The 15,824-nt window shown below is 36.4% G+C and overlaps 1 protein-coding gene across 4 annotated transcripts in view; it reads left to right on the top strand.

Moving 5' to 3' along the window:
• Positions 1-15,824, top strand: part of CNKSR2 (connector enhancer of kinase suppressor of Ras 2) — a 214,623-nt gene that overhangs the window by 89,237 nt on the left and 109,562 nt on the right. For 3 of the 4 annotated variants that reach the window (XM_069873850.1, XM_069873859.1, XM_069873878.1), the window contains exons 7-8: positions 4,761-4,820; positions 9,440-9,508. The exons of the other annotated variant lie outside the window; for it this stretch is intronic. In XM_069873850.1, coding sequence (XP_069729951.1) covers positions 4,761-4,820; positions 9,440-9,508 — 129 coding nt within the window. The remainder of the gene's footprint in view (positions 1-4,760; positions 4,821-9,439; positions 9,509-15,824) is intronic. 4 annotated transcript variants of the gene reach the window in all.

The following is a 15,824-nucleotide window of genomic DNA, read 5'->3' as shown; positions in this document are numbered from 1 at the left end:
TTTTGAGGTGATCATCTTTTTTCCCTCCTTCATCCTTCCCTGTATGCCACTGTTTTGTTGCCTCGGCATTGAGCTGTCCCCTCTAGACTGTGAGCTCTCCAGAGCAGGAACTAAGAATGATATATATTTGCGCCAAGTGGGGGCTAAATACTGTACCTTTCAGTTTCGTACAGTGCCAGTCTTAATAATATGTCGTCTTTGTCAGGTTGCTCTTGGTGCTCTTTATGAAAGCTTTGCTTTTGGGTTGTTGCGCTTTTTGTTTGTGTATTTGGTTTTTTATACTAAATCTTTCAATTAAGATACAGTGAATGCATATCAGAACCACCCAGTTGACTGCTGAGTGTGTCAATTTATGAACTGATCATGGAGCTTGGAGTTGCAAATATCTTCTGCACATCAGGAGCACGGGATGAAAGTGAAGCTTGATAACTTCTGGACCTCCTTCTAGGATTTGTGCTACGGCGGAGGGGGAAAAATGCATTGTTGTCAACTTTCTTCTAGATTTTTTGACCTACGTGATGGTTCTGTGCTGACTCTTGATCACTAAATAAGATTTCTATAAAGATGGAAAGACTTCAAGCAGAAGAAAGAGGACAAGGATGACTGATAACTGAGAAGATTTTTTTGTCACTTAGTACAAAAAATATCTAACGTCTCAAATTTAATACCTGAGAATCTAAAGTAGATGAGGGAGAGAAAAAGGAAAGGAGATGAAGAGGAAATAAAAAGTTGGGAAAACAATGCTGTTTCCCTAATCTCATATCATAAACACAAGATGGAATGGAGACAGTGGTTGGCGTTTTTATAACTTAAAACACATTGGAGCACTATCAGGATGTTTTAATCAGCACAAATAGATCCTTCACTGTGTTTGACATTTCCTTTTTGGAAACGTAAGTATCAGTTGGAGGTAAATGTAAATTGTCAGACTAATACCTTAATGCAGAAGGAAAAGGTAATTCTGTTACAGGGTTTACAATGTCTTAGAGGTCTTAAAACTAGTTAACACTTGTCAGTAAAACTGACTAAATAACACAGCAAGCAGAAAAATATTGTGAGATTGTGATGTGGGGAAACGCTTCTGTACTGGCTCAAGTGACATTATGAGTGGGTGGGGTTTGGTAGTACTTTTTACTTTGCTTTTTTTTTATTTTTTTTTCCTTTGCTCTATCCCTGGTCTCTTGCCTGGGTGTGTTTATGTGACTGGCTGCCTACTCATGTTCTCTAGTCAGTGTTGCTGCAGGAAGAGATACAGCCTGCAGTGGTTGTGAAGTAAAGGTGAAAAGGGAGTTGTCAGGGTAGAAAATTCTTCTAAAAAGCTCTAACATGGATTATTGTGGTCAGTTTTTTGGGGTTTTTTTTGGCTTTTTTTGAGGATTTGGAAGTTGTTTTATCTGTATCATTATCATTAAGTAAAATTTAATTTTGTTTGCTTTAATGCTATGGATGATCTAGGAAGAGACAAAACTGAGCAGCTTAGGTAGTATTTATTGTCAGAGTACAGACTTGAAAATACTACGGTTTGACTTAAAACAGTGAGTGTATTTAGTCAAGAAGCACAGTGCTGTGTCTTTTGTTAGATAAAAAGCAGGTAACTAACTTATAGCTACCACTTTTCCTTGGTAAGTTTTTCTTCAACAGTTCCTTTTTATTTTATTTTATTTAAAATAGGACAGAATATCAGGCTGTCCAGGATTAATCCTGAATTTCAGTTTTTCCTGTTCATATTACCGTTTTAATCCTAGTCAGTTCAGGTACTATGGTGGTATGTTTTCAAGTAGCAGCTTCTCACCTAGATTGCTAGATTCAGACACAGAAAGGTGAATCCCCCAGAACGTGAGACTGACTGTTCTAGATTCGTCTTTGCCTGCTGAAGCAAATACAAAATGAGCCTGTCATGTGAAAAAGCACTTATAAAATACAAGTCATAGGTACAGCAGAGTGTGACAGCTGGTTAAAGGTGCACTGCTGGCTGTCTATTTTCCAGGAATCCAGTGTACTACTGTTCCTAATATTTCTTCTGAGTTATATGACTTGAGATATTGGAGGAGCTGGGAAGAAATTATGAACAGGGTTCTGAGAACTGTTTGGGGTTAAAAAGGCATGTGTAAATTTGAGGCATTCCATTAAGATGATGCCACAGTGAAAGAGTAAAAATTCAGTAATACGTGTGATACAATGGAACCAGTATCTTCTTTTCTTTTCCATCCAGCATTACCTAAAACATGTTAAAAGTATATGGAGTCTGCTTTCAGAATTGAATAATATGTTGTAGCAAGATAAAATGTATCATTTGAGATTAGACATATACCCATAACTGATCAGGAAGGACAGTCTTTGATGTAATTCAGCATGAGTTACTCGATCTTTAATCTAGGCATATATTTTTTCTTGATTCCTGAGTTGGTTATCTTATGGTTACTTAAATCATATTAACTGAATTATCTTTATTTCTATTTGATATAACTGATTCTTGTAAGTTCATAGGGACCATGGCTTTATCTTTGGATACCTGAAGTGTGTTATCTGCTAATTTGTTTCGGTACGCAAAAACAGCCCACACACTAATCTCCCCTGTATTCTTGATCACTAAAATTATTGTTGATATTGTGCAGCCACAAGAAGGCAGAGAGGGGAGAACTTGTAAATGTCTGCAGTATTCTTATCTCCATTCTAGATCAAACAATAAGCCAGAAACATTCTCTACTCTGTACCATTTCCTATATATTGTTCACGTAAAACAAGGCGTGGAGGAATGTGGGAGAAATGATAGCTCATCTTGCTCTTGCAAAATGCTACCTCTCGCCATTTAAAAACTGTTTTGTACTTTGTAAATAGAGTTGTGTTGACTTTTGCAAAATTAATGTGTCATAGTACTAGTATAACCTTTATTAATAATTTGCACATTTGGAATATTTTTTCTTGCAGCTTCCCTCTTCTCTCTCTTCCCAACACATGCAAAAATCTTGATCTTAGCTTTTAAAGAAAATACTGCAAAAATATTTCTCCTCTTTTGCTTCCTCAAAGTCTTCTAAATCTGTAGAAAAGACTAGATTAGATGTGACCTTACTACCCTTGAGAACAATGCTTTTTAGAGAACTAAACGCTGTGGAACCATTGTGTGAGACCATCCTCTGCTTTTACCCTGACATTTTAAGTTGAAAGTCGTAACTCACTGTCAATAAAAACGATAGATGTGACTTTTTTCAGAAATTGCTCTGTGTTGAGGACCTGACCTGTATTTCTTGTCACCATGAAGTCACCATGTTTTCACCTCTTGCAGTGTCACAAGGTGTATGGTCAGATTCACATCCTCAGAGGGATTTAGGCTTTATTTTTTATTGGTGTGTGCTAGGTGTGAGTGTCAAATAACAGATAACAACATATCCCAGCTTCTTGTGTTGCTCACTACCATCTCTGTAAAATGTATGTATATTAGTGCTTCCCTACCTCACAGGGGTGTTGTGAGGATAAATGTATAAGAAATTGCCTATATTTGAAGTAATTCAGTTAACCACAAAACTACTTGCATGGAGCCGGTCAATGCAAAAATTCCTGAAGGTGCATAGATGAGCTGGAATTTGAAGAACAATGCTAGAGGCTTCCTGTATGTGTAGTAACAAGCAGATTCCTGCTTTCTTCTTTTCTAGTTGTGACAGCCCAACATGACAACTGGGTTTGATGTCATTACTGCTGCATACTGTGCAGAACAAAATAGTTTAGTTTTGAGCCTCCTTTCCTGAGAAATTCATGAAGTCTGTTTTTTTCACTGGAAATATCCACTTTAAGTGGGAGTTACATGTTTGTCCTCACTATCAAAATGTCTGTGAATTCTGGTCCCAAATTGGATTAGTCCGACCTGATACATCGTCTTTGCCTTTTTACATCCTTATCACCAGTGATTGCTTCCTGTTCTTCAGCTAGGAACAGACTTCTTTATGGCACTATGATTAAAAGGAGAGAAAGTAGGTTATGGAGATCATGTTTACACAAATGTTGACTATTTTCCTGCTTTCTGTACACTGTTTGGTGGAAAGGAGATTCCTCAGAAGCAGTTGGATTCTCAGTGTGTGCCAATTATCTCTCCTTTTTCCTTCTCTCTCAGTCTTATTGGATGCTGTGAATTACAACTTGATGAAAGCTTCTCTCTGTTCATAAGCTACCTTATCTTTTCCACATATTTTTGAAAGAAGTGGGTTAGCTAACAAAGTTGTTTGTTTTTATCACTGAGGTTTATAGGTGATATCTTTACTGAGATGTGTGAGGCTATCAGGCTTAGAGCCGTTTTGCAGGTGCAATTCAGAGTACTGGTTATCAGTTTGAAAGTTATATTTGCAGCATTGCCTACCAGAGACTCCAGATATTTTAAAGTCTTCTGTAGCTTCTAAAGCAAAATGGAAGTAATTATCATCCTAAGGCAATTCTTGTGGATTTTTTTTGTAATTAGGTGTTGTTACATTGGTAGTTGGCGGAGTATATTAAAAAAAAATGGCAAGTATTTATGGAGATGGCTGTGGTGAAAGTTGTAGTTTGTTATTGCTAATTAGGGCTAAAATCATTTGGGCTGTTGCTCTCCAAGTGTTTCAGAAAGCACTTTCCTATACAGGGACAAATTCTTCATGGTATATATTAAAAGTTCACAAATCTTTAAAAAAAGGGTGGGAAAAGGCTTTTTCTTTTAGAGATATTCAAGTTATGTTTGGATGGTGACAGTTTGTGAAACACTTTAAAAATTCTTTCCCATGATGTCTTTTTCTTAGGGTATGTACATTAAATCAACATATGATGGTCTCCATGTAATTACTGGAACAACAGAAAATGTAAGTATTGTTAAAACTGTATGTTCAGCCCTGGAAGCCTTTTTGACCTTACCTGTGGTTTATGCTTTCCCTTTGCTGTAGACTACATTTTGCTTGCAAAACTGTGCTAGTTGGCTGTTGAGGACCAATAGCATGTTGGACAGCAGAAACGCTTGTGCTTGTTTATCTTAGAATTGAAACAGTTGTTCCCAGCTGAGAATCAGGGAAATTAGTTTTGATTTGTTCTTGCAAGACACCTAAAATGCTGCAGTATATGAAGATAGGAAGTAGTTGTCTTGGAGTTACTTGCTCTGTGAATAAAAGATAAATGTCTTTATTATATATAGACTCATATGCTGGATTTTGCTTCAGTATTATTTTACATATTCCATCTATCAAGCTTTAACTTGTAAAAATAAATGCATGGAAACAAGGACATCCCTTCACATTGACAACCATGTATTTCTGCATGAACTTCTGAGTAATGCTTATAGATAGAAACACTTATTAGTGGCGTACCAATTCTCACTGAAGGTATTAAACGGCAAACAAAACTTAATAGAATACTTTTTATCTGCCTTTGAAATACAACCTCCTTTCCTTGTGGAAGATATTTTGAGTGCTGTCTGTCTGTTAGGAAGTAAGCAAATGATAAATCTGGTGGGAAAGGCTTCTAACCATAATCTTCAGTGAACATGGAACAAGCCACTAAACAACACTGAACTGTTCCGTAATGGGTTAGGCAATTCCTTTCAAAGATTTTTATGGCATTTTCTTTAAATGACGCTGTCAGAAATGTTTGTTTTCTCCTGCTATTGCGTTTTACTGTGGAAGGTGCAAACTACCTACATGATATCTGCAGCTGCTGCCTCTGATCTGCAGCAAGGTTCTGTTAACATCTCAGTAAAAGAGGAATAGTATTTTCATCACTTCATAGAAACCACAATCTGATAGCCTTTTTTCTTTTTTTTTTTTTTTTTCATCTGCTGCAGGCAGCATATCCATGGGTTATACCCAATAGATATTGGTTGTAGAACTTCTGTGAATATCACTTGTCTCAGAATAAGGAAAATGTAAGGAATTTCAGCCTTGAAATCAAAATTCTAGGGAGTCACACCTACAGCTACAGATATCATCAGATAAATTAGCAAAACTAAACAAAAACAACAGAGCCATAGGTGAGCTTAATCTAGAAGACAGATGAAAGAAAGAGGGTGGTTTTTACATTGAATTTCTCTCAGATTAAAAAAGGAACTATTTCTCTCCATGACTTGATAATACTGGATTTAATTTCCCAGAGGCAAAGATTAAAATAAAAACTTAATGCATTCCCTCAAAACTCTTATCTTTTGTGATTCATGAATATAATTAAAAGCCACATCAGGAAGCTTTAATCGTGATGACTTATCTGCTTTCATTACTGACACTTTCCCTTGCTGTCACACCCTGGAGGTGCTCGTAGCAGACCAAGAAACTGCAATCTGTTATCTAGGGAAAAAACGGTTGTATGATAAAGTGTTTGTGAAAATGAGTAATGCCTTAGAGAAATTAAGGTGTCTCCTGCATCAAAACACATGGTTGCTAACTGCTTCCTTTAACAAAAAAAAAAAAGGGTATGATTCTGATGGATGGGAGGAGAAGCATCTAAGTAGCATGGCCAGAGCATGATGATGCAGGTGTGATCTCCCCTGTTGATGTTGGTGTGTTTACTGCTTGTGATACAATTTAAATTCTAGGAAACAGTAAGAATCCACATTCTCTTCCATTTGAACAAAATTTTGTGGATGACTTCTTTCCAGTTCTGCTCTTCCAAGTCAGGCATTGGCACAACTTTTTGTCTTGATGCTTTCCTGAAAAGTCATAGCGAAGCACTTGGCTTTTTAATAAATACAGTAGCATGGCAGCACTAGCCATATTCACATAATGTAGTATTTTTTGTAACCTCAGTTCTTTTTCTGTTGGCCATTTGAGGTATTTGATGCCAAGCTACAAAGCCCATTATAGTTTGAATATTGCTGTTCAGCAGGAAGAGTCATCTCTCCCAACACACCAGCCCTGCAGTTCAAAGCAACTGAGCTCTGAAACTTGAACTGTGAAGGAGCAGGATTCATCACAGGTCACTGCCCCACAAGAGCTTCTCTTTTGTGGTCCTGTAGCATTAGACCAAGCTGAGGTTTCAGGTCTTCTCTTTTGTTTGGAAGCAGCAAATCTAAAGGGTGTATTAGTTCAGCAGGAGATTACAAATTCCTTGTTGAGAACCCTTGTAGGCAATGTTGGAGAGATACTTTTAATTCACAAAATGAATATGTTCTTCAAATAAGGCCATTTTGAAAAATACTTTTTGAATAAAAAAGTATTTTCTGAAGTAATAGCATGTACTGTATCTCCATCACTGGTTACCCTTAGGTCTTGGGGAAGAGGGGCCTTTCAGAAGAAATAACACCCAACTCTGCTCTGGGCATGCAACAATTGTGCCCCGTGGGGTTTAAACTGGTCTTTCAGGCAGTGAAGATATTCTGGGGGAGTGGGACAAAGACAGCATTTAGCCTAAAGGACAAAAGTAAATCTATACTGAGGAATAAATCCTAAGCAGAGTCTGAATACCTTGTATGGTATCAAGGTGTGAGCCGTCCGTTGGTTGTTCAGCTCCCTGCTGAAACAAATTACCAGCTAATGAAGATATAGCTGTAATGTGACACACTTTATTCCTCCTAATAGGACTTCTTCAGTGGATGTTTTGCTTAATGATCAGTATATACATCTAAAAAAAAAAGTAGTATTTCTTTGCATCAAGGTCTGTATTCTTTACTTGAGTGGAAAAGCCAGAGACAGAGCTTGCAATCGCTTCGTAAGACCACAGCCTTGAGAATCCTGTATAAATGACTTTCACCTCACCCTGCAGTGAGCAAGTAAACGTTTGAGGCATAATTGCAATGAATTTTTTTAAAGTAGACTTTTCCACTTTTCTAGTTTGAAGATTATCAGACCAAATTTACTGACCTGGCAGCCTGCTACACAAAATATCTGTCTTGTCAAGATTTAAGCTCCAAGTGCTGCAGTCAGTTCAGGAGAAAGTTTATATCGTAATATGGTCCTGTAGAGTTCAAGGATAATGACACAAGATTCACTTGCATTGACATTTTGAAAGTCTTAGGTGTAACTACATCTGAGCTAAAATAGCAGTATTACTTAGGAAGAGTATAAGGATTGTTAGAGATATGAATAAGTGTGAGTAGTGAAATGGCAGACAGAGAATAGACCATTAGAACATAATCACCAGTGTTAAAATTTTTCCCCAAGTCACTCAGCCAACACCTTTAATACTGAAATAGTGCCAAAAAGTCAAGGCTGCTGTTCTTTATGTAAGTGAAATTACAATTTTGCCAGCCTAGCTTGATATAGGATGTTCTGAGCAATGTCTTCTAGAACTGAGTCATGAGTGAACCTCCTTTTAGCCTCATTTTTCTCTTTTCTTAAACATTGTCCTTAATTTAGGCCATGAATTGTGTGGAATTACACTAGAATGTCATGGCATAGCTATGGCAAGTATATCTTCCCATATATATGGGAAGTTTATGGTACTTAGGTTATTACAAATGATCCACATTTCAGGCCTGCAGCATATTCTCTAGGTGACCTGTTATCTCACCTGAAAGTGAATTTAATTTCATTCCTTTCTGTAAAATTCATAGTAGCTTTTCAGAAATCTAACCCTGACCAATTTGTTTTTCTCTGCCTGTCTGTGTCGCCTTCTACTTTTAAGTCGATTAAGTGCCTTCATAGGCTGACAGACATAGAATTGAGGGAAAAGTCAAAATGTTGACACTCTATGAAAAGCTGAAGGACCATATTTTCCTTCGAACACAGAGAGATTTCCCTCAGAAAAGAGTTGTTCTACTGTAAAAACAGAAAGCAGAAGAAGGGAAAATTTGGGAAGGATATTGCTTTATGGGTGAGGGTTGGGGGTTTTCGTTTGGATTTTCTTTTCTTATTGCTGGAGTGGTTTCTGGAGGCAAAAGCAAAGAAGAAAACTGCTTTTCTTTTTGAAAGCGTGATCTTTGTAGGATTTTGGTGCTGGCTCCATTTCTTTCAGTCTAATGATGACCCAGAAACTAAGTTACCATGTAATTTACATGATCTTCCTCTCTGACACCTATCTAATCCACTCTCCTTGTGTAGTCTTTGAAGAACAGTATTCCACTAAAGTTCTCTGCAACATACTGGAAAACTGTAGAAAATAGAAGGCAATGTTGTGAAATTAATGTATGAGTATTTGCCAATTTAGTCTTGATAGGATCAAAATTCAGCCAAAGATTGGCTTTCCAGACTCAAGAGATATAAGGCAGATTAAAGAACTTTTCTGGCAGAATGAAATAAAAAAATCCTTATGACTCAGTTACCCTTTAATGAAAAAAAAAAATGATTCCTTTCTTGGTATTGTGTTGTATACAATAGTACATATTATTTTTCTTCAACAACAATGAAATTATTTATTAAATATTTCTTTAATTCTTTGTTTCATAGTAGAATGTATGTATCAGTCTGACCTGATTTACGTAGCTTAGCAATCATACTGCTGAAAGAGAGATGATGATCAGTAAGAACTGTATTCTTTATCATCTCTTTTATTTTAAATTCAGTCACCTGCAGATCGGTGCAAGAAAATCCATGCTGGGGATGAAGTGATTCAAGTTAACCACCAAACTGTGGTATGTATGACTATGTTCTGTGTCCATTGGAGATAGAGATGTCATGGCACATCAGCATGTGTAGAGAAGAAATTTGTAGAAAAATGTATTTTTATAAGTCATTATTTATTCTAATGTAAATTTTCATTTTCTCTTCTGAAACCACGTAGTTCTTAAATTAAGCCCCAATCCTCTGAGTGTCATCACTGAATGTATCAAGTTAGGCTAAATAGCTGTGGCTTGGGAGATGTGTTATGGTGTTTTCTGTTTACCCATGCTCTAATAATAAACAGTTGGTTCTAGTGTAATAGAGTGTTTGGGTGGAAGGAATGCAGGGGGTTGGAACTGTTGTGCCTTTGTGGCTTTAAGATCAAGATTATTTCCTGGAAGCTGGAAAATGTACTGCTTTCATAACCTAATGGAACGTGTAGAACATGGTTTTAGAGACAAAAGCATGTAAAATTCCTATAGCTTAATTTGAATACAGATGTTTGAACTTGGAAAGTTAAAATGAAACATATTTCATATATGATAGGCAAGAAAACTAATACTATGCAAACTGGTCTTCGCATGAACAGATGCCTGTTAGTTCCTGGTGATTTTATTTAGGATTGGTGAACTGTCACCTTGGTGACAGAAAAGAGCAGACTGTGTAGAAAGCAACTATTCTCTTTCCAACATATAAGGTTTCTTAAGAGGAGGAAAAGTCAGTATATGGCATTATTTACATTTGTCCATGCAAACAATTTAACTGACAGAAATATATCCTAGATTGCTATTATTAATACAGCAGTCATGTGTTAAAAGCATGCTTAGTCTTTTCTTGTGGGGTTCCCCTTCTAGCTTTAGGCCATTATACACATCAGCTTCTCTTCACAAATTAGTGTGATATTTCAGTATGCCCTCCAGCTAAATTTGATATCAAATATACTATAGATGAGTGGAACTTAACTGATGACAAGCTATCTTTAGAGCTAGGTAATGTAATTTGATTAATCTAAGCAGATCAGGGTGAATTTTAATGCTTTTTTTTTTTCTTTTTGCTATATAGATTATTCTAAGTATTGTGTCCCCTGATTACTTATGTGTACAATAAATGACTAATGTATTTTTCTTCACTTTGAAAGCTTATGACATCAATTTAATGTGAAAAACATTTCAAAACATTATTATTTTGGCTATCAAAATGTATACACTTCTAAAGAAGCACATCAACAAGCGTTCAGTCTTTATGCTAGCTAGTTTTTCCAACAAGTTCTGCTGGGGCTGTATAGCAAAGTTGGCTTGTCAACTTGAAAATTTCCAGTCAACTAGATATGTATTTGTGTTTTCTTGGTACATCTGCACTGCATTTATTTGATGGAAAGATCAGATTCTTATTCCTAACACTAGTAGTAATATTTTGACAAGCATTAAGATGAGCTTCCTTACCTAGTTGGGTGGAATTTTGAATTTTGATTTGGGTGGTTTTGTCTTTTGCTTCAGCTAGATATTTTGAGATGTACAGAAATAGGAGTTGATTATAGTTGTAGGAAGAAGGACCATAGGGAGCTAAGACAAACTTAATTTAATTTTTCAGCAGTAACATTTGGCGTAGAGGATATGTACAGTAATAGACTAAATCACATTTTTGCAAATGTTCTCGCTTAGTTGTAGCAACAATATAATTAAAATAATTGGCATACAAGTAACTTCCTTGTATTTTATTCTCACCTTTCCATGGTGAGTGTGGGCTAGAAATCCCTTAGGAATGTGATTGTACCTCCCACGTTACCTTTACAAAGGTGTACTTCATTCTCTTTCCAATTCATAAAGCCTGAATATCTGATCTTTTCTATAGATGTTCCAGCATTTTTTTTAATCTTTTTATTTATTTTGGCAAGAGTCTAAGTCACTCCTTTTGTGAGTCACTCCTGGCCCCTGTCATAAGGAATTCAATATCCGGTTCTAGGAATCTCTTTTCCCAGGGAGAAGAGGTATGCTTACTTACAGGGATTCTTGCTTAGGAGTTAAGGGATTTGAAGATACTACATTTTGTATTTTGTTTTTATTGATTTTTTTTTCACACTTCATGTGCTGCTCAGCATTTGAAAATACAGGATCTGTTTTTCAGCTTCCTCCTTCTAACTTACCATACAGTATCACTTGTATTGACTATAGAAATAAGTACAATTAGATTTTTTTAAAGATCTGACTCTGAAACTGTAGGCAAGTGTTGTTCACATGTAACTGTTACTTGGGTGATGTCTTGTAATTGGAGAATCAAAGTCTAAAAAAATACAAATTTTAAGTCTCTTAAAAAATTAAAAATTGAAGCTTTTTTTCTGTATTTTCTTCAGCTATTTCAGTGTATTCTCTTTGCCAAAGTGAGTCTAATACCTGGCTTTAAGTACTATATATTTAGAAGAATGACTATAAATACGAGCAAGAGAAGTGCCACAAAATCCTTTTAAAAATCCTACTTGTTAGCTAATGCTTTCTGTAAGAATAACATTTTAATAATTATGAAAAGGCTGTTCTTCCAGAAAGCCCACTGGCTTTAGAATAAGCAGCATGACAAAGAAGGAGAATAGTTAAGTGACTTATATTCTTTAAACATGTCCTATTACTGGGTGTTAAATAGTTTTAAATTCTCTATAGACATCCTCTGTTTGCTTGTAGCGATGCTTAATCTTCATAGTATTTCATTTGGCAGTAAAATCAAAGGATTTCAAGTGGTTGCCCTGATCTTTTGTAATGTTGATAGAAAACATGCCCAACAGGATGTATTCCACTTGTTGCTGGCACGATGTCTGGAATGTAAATATCTTCTGAAATTTTGAAATAAAAAAATATTCATATTAAGCCTAAAGTCAGTGAAAAGTTTATGTCCAGAAATAGTCCTTTAAATTGTGGTTTATTTGGGTTAGATAGCTGTGTGAATCTTCTGTGTCAGTTTTGCCTTACAGAAAAAAAAATCTTATAAATATCTCTGTAACTAAGAGGCGTGACTATTCAGAGGGTTTAGGTACTGTCTTCCCTTAAACTTTTCTGTAAATTGCCTCCTTAATCTCCTCTAAAATCCTGTCTGTCTGAGATATTTCCAATGTAAACAAAAAAACCCCCTCATTCAGGCAATTCAGAATTTGTGCTGTATTGCAGTACTCGTGTTTCTGCCCATATATAATTCAAGAGTTTATTTTGCCTCGAGATAGTCCTCCTTTTAACCAACTCAAAGTGCAAGAAACAATATTATTGCTTACATGAATTATTGCTGTTTACAGTACTCTTTCTGGTTGCATCAGTGATAAAGCTGTTAAGAAACTACTCCAAGCAGAAAACAAGAGAGTTACAGACTCAGTAAAGTGTAGGATTCTTGAATAACAGGCTGCTCTTCTGTAATCTTAATCTGTGCACAGTTTCTTTATTTTGGAGGTGGTTCTGGCATATTGCATACGCTTGTAATGCAAGTATGATTCGAATTATGGATTTAATATAAGTATGATATGACATATCACAGACATGAATGCCCAAAATTTGTGTTTGTTGGCTAAAACTCATCAGAACATATAGAAATATAGATGACAGAAAAGAATATGCTTAATTTAGCAAAGTAGGTGTGTATGGTCACTTATCGATCTGTTTCACATAGACGCTATACATACCAACTTCTAATACCTGTAAGTTACCCTTGAAATTGCATTCTTTCGAGTCATGTGGTATGTGTATGTATCTGGCGTTTATATGGCATGTTCCTTACTGTGGAAACTCCCGTGGGCACCTGTAGGCCAAGCCAAGTCCACAGAATTGAGTTACTGGAATTATTTTTATATTTGCAGTACAAAAACTTTGAGATTTTGCTAAAATTCTTCTGAAACATGCACAAGATCAAACCTTGCTTTTCTGCAAGGGTAGTAAACACTTAGGTCTCATACTCTCCTTACCTAGAGCTTTAATTTAATTTTTGCTTAGGAAAAGTAAGGAACAGATTTTTAAGATTCACTGTACAATTAGTTAGAAGAGTTCAGCTTCCACAGAACCTCTTAGGGTTTTGGGGGGAACTGGCAAATTCCAGCTGATAGAAAATGCTGAACTTAGGATACATCTAGATTTCTGGAGTGTAAGTATCCAAAATGGAGTTTGCAGTAGACATCTTGCTTGGGGAAAAACAAAACACCTATAAGTAGAAAAACGATGTTGCAACTATTTCTGTTAATGTTCAGGTTTTCTGCATTGCTTAGCAGGATGTGTTTCAGGCCCAAGCTAGAGTGCTTTTGAACACGGCTATGTAATTTAAGGCCTTATTAACTTGGCTTTGAAGGAAATGGTATTTTTAAAAAGATGTAGGGGAGGAGTGGACTGGAAGAGTGTAACAGAGGTACGGCAATGTCTAATCAAGATTTTGGTGTTAGATGTTTGACCACTTACAAAACAACTTCCACTAATAACATCTTTCATTTAAAATAATATATTATTTGACAGTGTTTTGTTTGAACAACAAAACACTGCAGCAAGATCATAAAAGTTCAAAAGAAGTATACCTCATGCTCAGCTTCCATCTGTTGCTGTCATGCATGGAGTTTTATGGAAGAGGAGATTGATTAATAGCTCCCAAATCATGATTTTAATCCTTTTCAAATCTTTGGGTTTGTTTGTAACAGTTTGGTAAGTGTTAACGTGAATATTTAATTTTAAGTGTAGGAGGGGGATTTACATCTAAAAGCTAGGTCTATTCCGCAATGTTAATGTAAGTGTTTATGGAAGTAGCCTAGTTCTCTGCAGGGGTGTGTCTTGAACTCTCTGTAGTTTGTCAGGATATGAGGACTGTACTGCGTTTTTGACAAATGTAGTCTCTCCTCCAAATTGCCTCTCAAAATTTCAGTTTAATCCTTGATACTTTCTTTACAGTCTCCCTAAATATTGTGTAATACCAATAAAGGAACTAAGTTGTCATGGTCCTCTCAAAAGGAAAAATCTTTTTTGTGAATTTGCAGTTCTCTTTAACATGGAATTTATGTTGAGATTATATGGTGCTATTTATGATCTCTTTTTTACAAATATGCAAATACACACAGAAATATATTACTTTATATCCCGTATGTCAGGGAAGTGTGATATTGTGAAAAGAAATGTGTGAGAGAAGATCATCTTTTGTTTCCCCATGGTAAGTGCAAATATTTTTACATGAGTATAAATGAAAAAGAGAAACAAACTGACGAATTTGATAAATGCAGATGAATTCTGTTGTGCTTTCGAAGAAATATTCTCCAGGGTTCTCAGGTGCTCTGAAGAGGAGATAAGAATTAGTGTTTTAAGGACTGGGAAAGTACATGTGTGTTTATGTAGATATTTCATTTTTATTTTACCACAGATGTTTTTTAAATTAAGTAAATATTTGGGAAAATAAAAAAAGTAGAAACCATTGGCAGCAGCTCCAAGTATAAAGTATCTCTGCATTGAGAACTGCCCTGAGCTTGCTTGTGGATTGGTGGAGTTTGAATGGGCGAAGACTCTTCTGCCCGTTCTGCAGGACAAATGTTCAGTGCTCATGTCCAGTTAATCTGTTGTCCGTTGATCCCTAGGGTTTGTTTGGAGCTGATGTGTGAGACACACACCACTTTGCTGAGCACAGGCTCATTTTTATGTAAATAATGTTCTGTGTCAGTGTGGGGCCCACTGGCACTTCTAACTCTGGCATAACAAAGCAGCTAATAAGCAAGCCATTGTCACATCTGTGTCAGATAGAGCAGCATTAGCTTGGCCAACCCACACTGCTTCATATTTCTGCCAAACTTTAAATAATTTCCCTTTGTTCATTCCGAGTGATTTTTTTACGCTTAACTACACACCTGTGTCACCAGCCAGTGGAATTAGTTCATTTGCAGCAGAAAACCACGTTCTGCTGCCTTTCAGCAACTACCTGTCTTCTAGGTGATAAGAGAGCTTACCTATGTGAGAACTTCCTCCTTACTTTAAAGTCAAACTGCTTGGCTTAGCTGAAAGCATTACACCTGGTTGACTGTACCCCAAAATGGAAAGGGAACAATGGCAGCGTCAGTCATAAGTCACAAGCAATTGTAGGAGTTGCTCCTTACTGTCTTAGACTTTGTGAGTGGCAGGTTTGGTCCTGTGACTTGGTCACTGACATCCCACCTTTCAGTGGCCTCTTTGACCTCCAGAGCACCTGATCCCAACCCTCTGCTGCAGTTACAGTGCACTGCAGTACTTGAAAAATATATGATGGGCATGTGAAGGCTCGTCTGTGGGATTGGTATGCTGTTGATGGAGCTGTGTAATTGTCAGGCACTGAAAGGTTCAATTTGCTATAGGAGACCTTTTAGGAAGTAATAGGAGAAAC

Source organism: Phaenicophaeus curvirostris, chromosome 1 (genome assembly GCF_032191515.1).
Source record: "Phaenicophaeus curvirostris isolate KB17595 chromosome 1, BPBGC_Pcur_1.0, whole genome shotgun sequence".
Classification (NCBI taxonomy): domain Eukaryota; kingdom Metazoa; phylum Chordata; class Aves; order Cuculiformes; family Cuculidae; genus Phaenicophaeus; species Phaenicophaeus curvirostris.
This window is presented reverse-complemented; position numbering and strand designations above follow the sequence as displayed.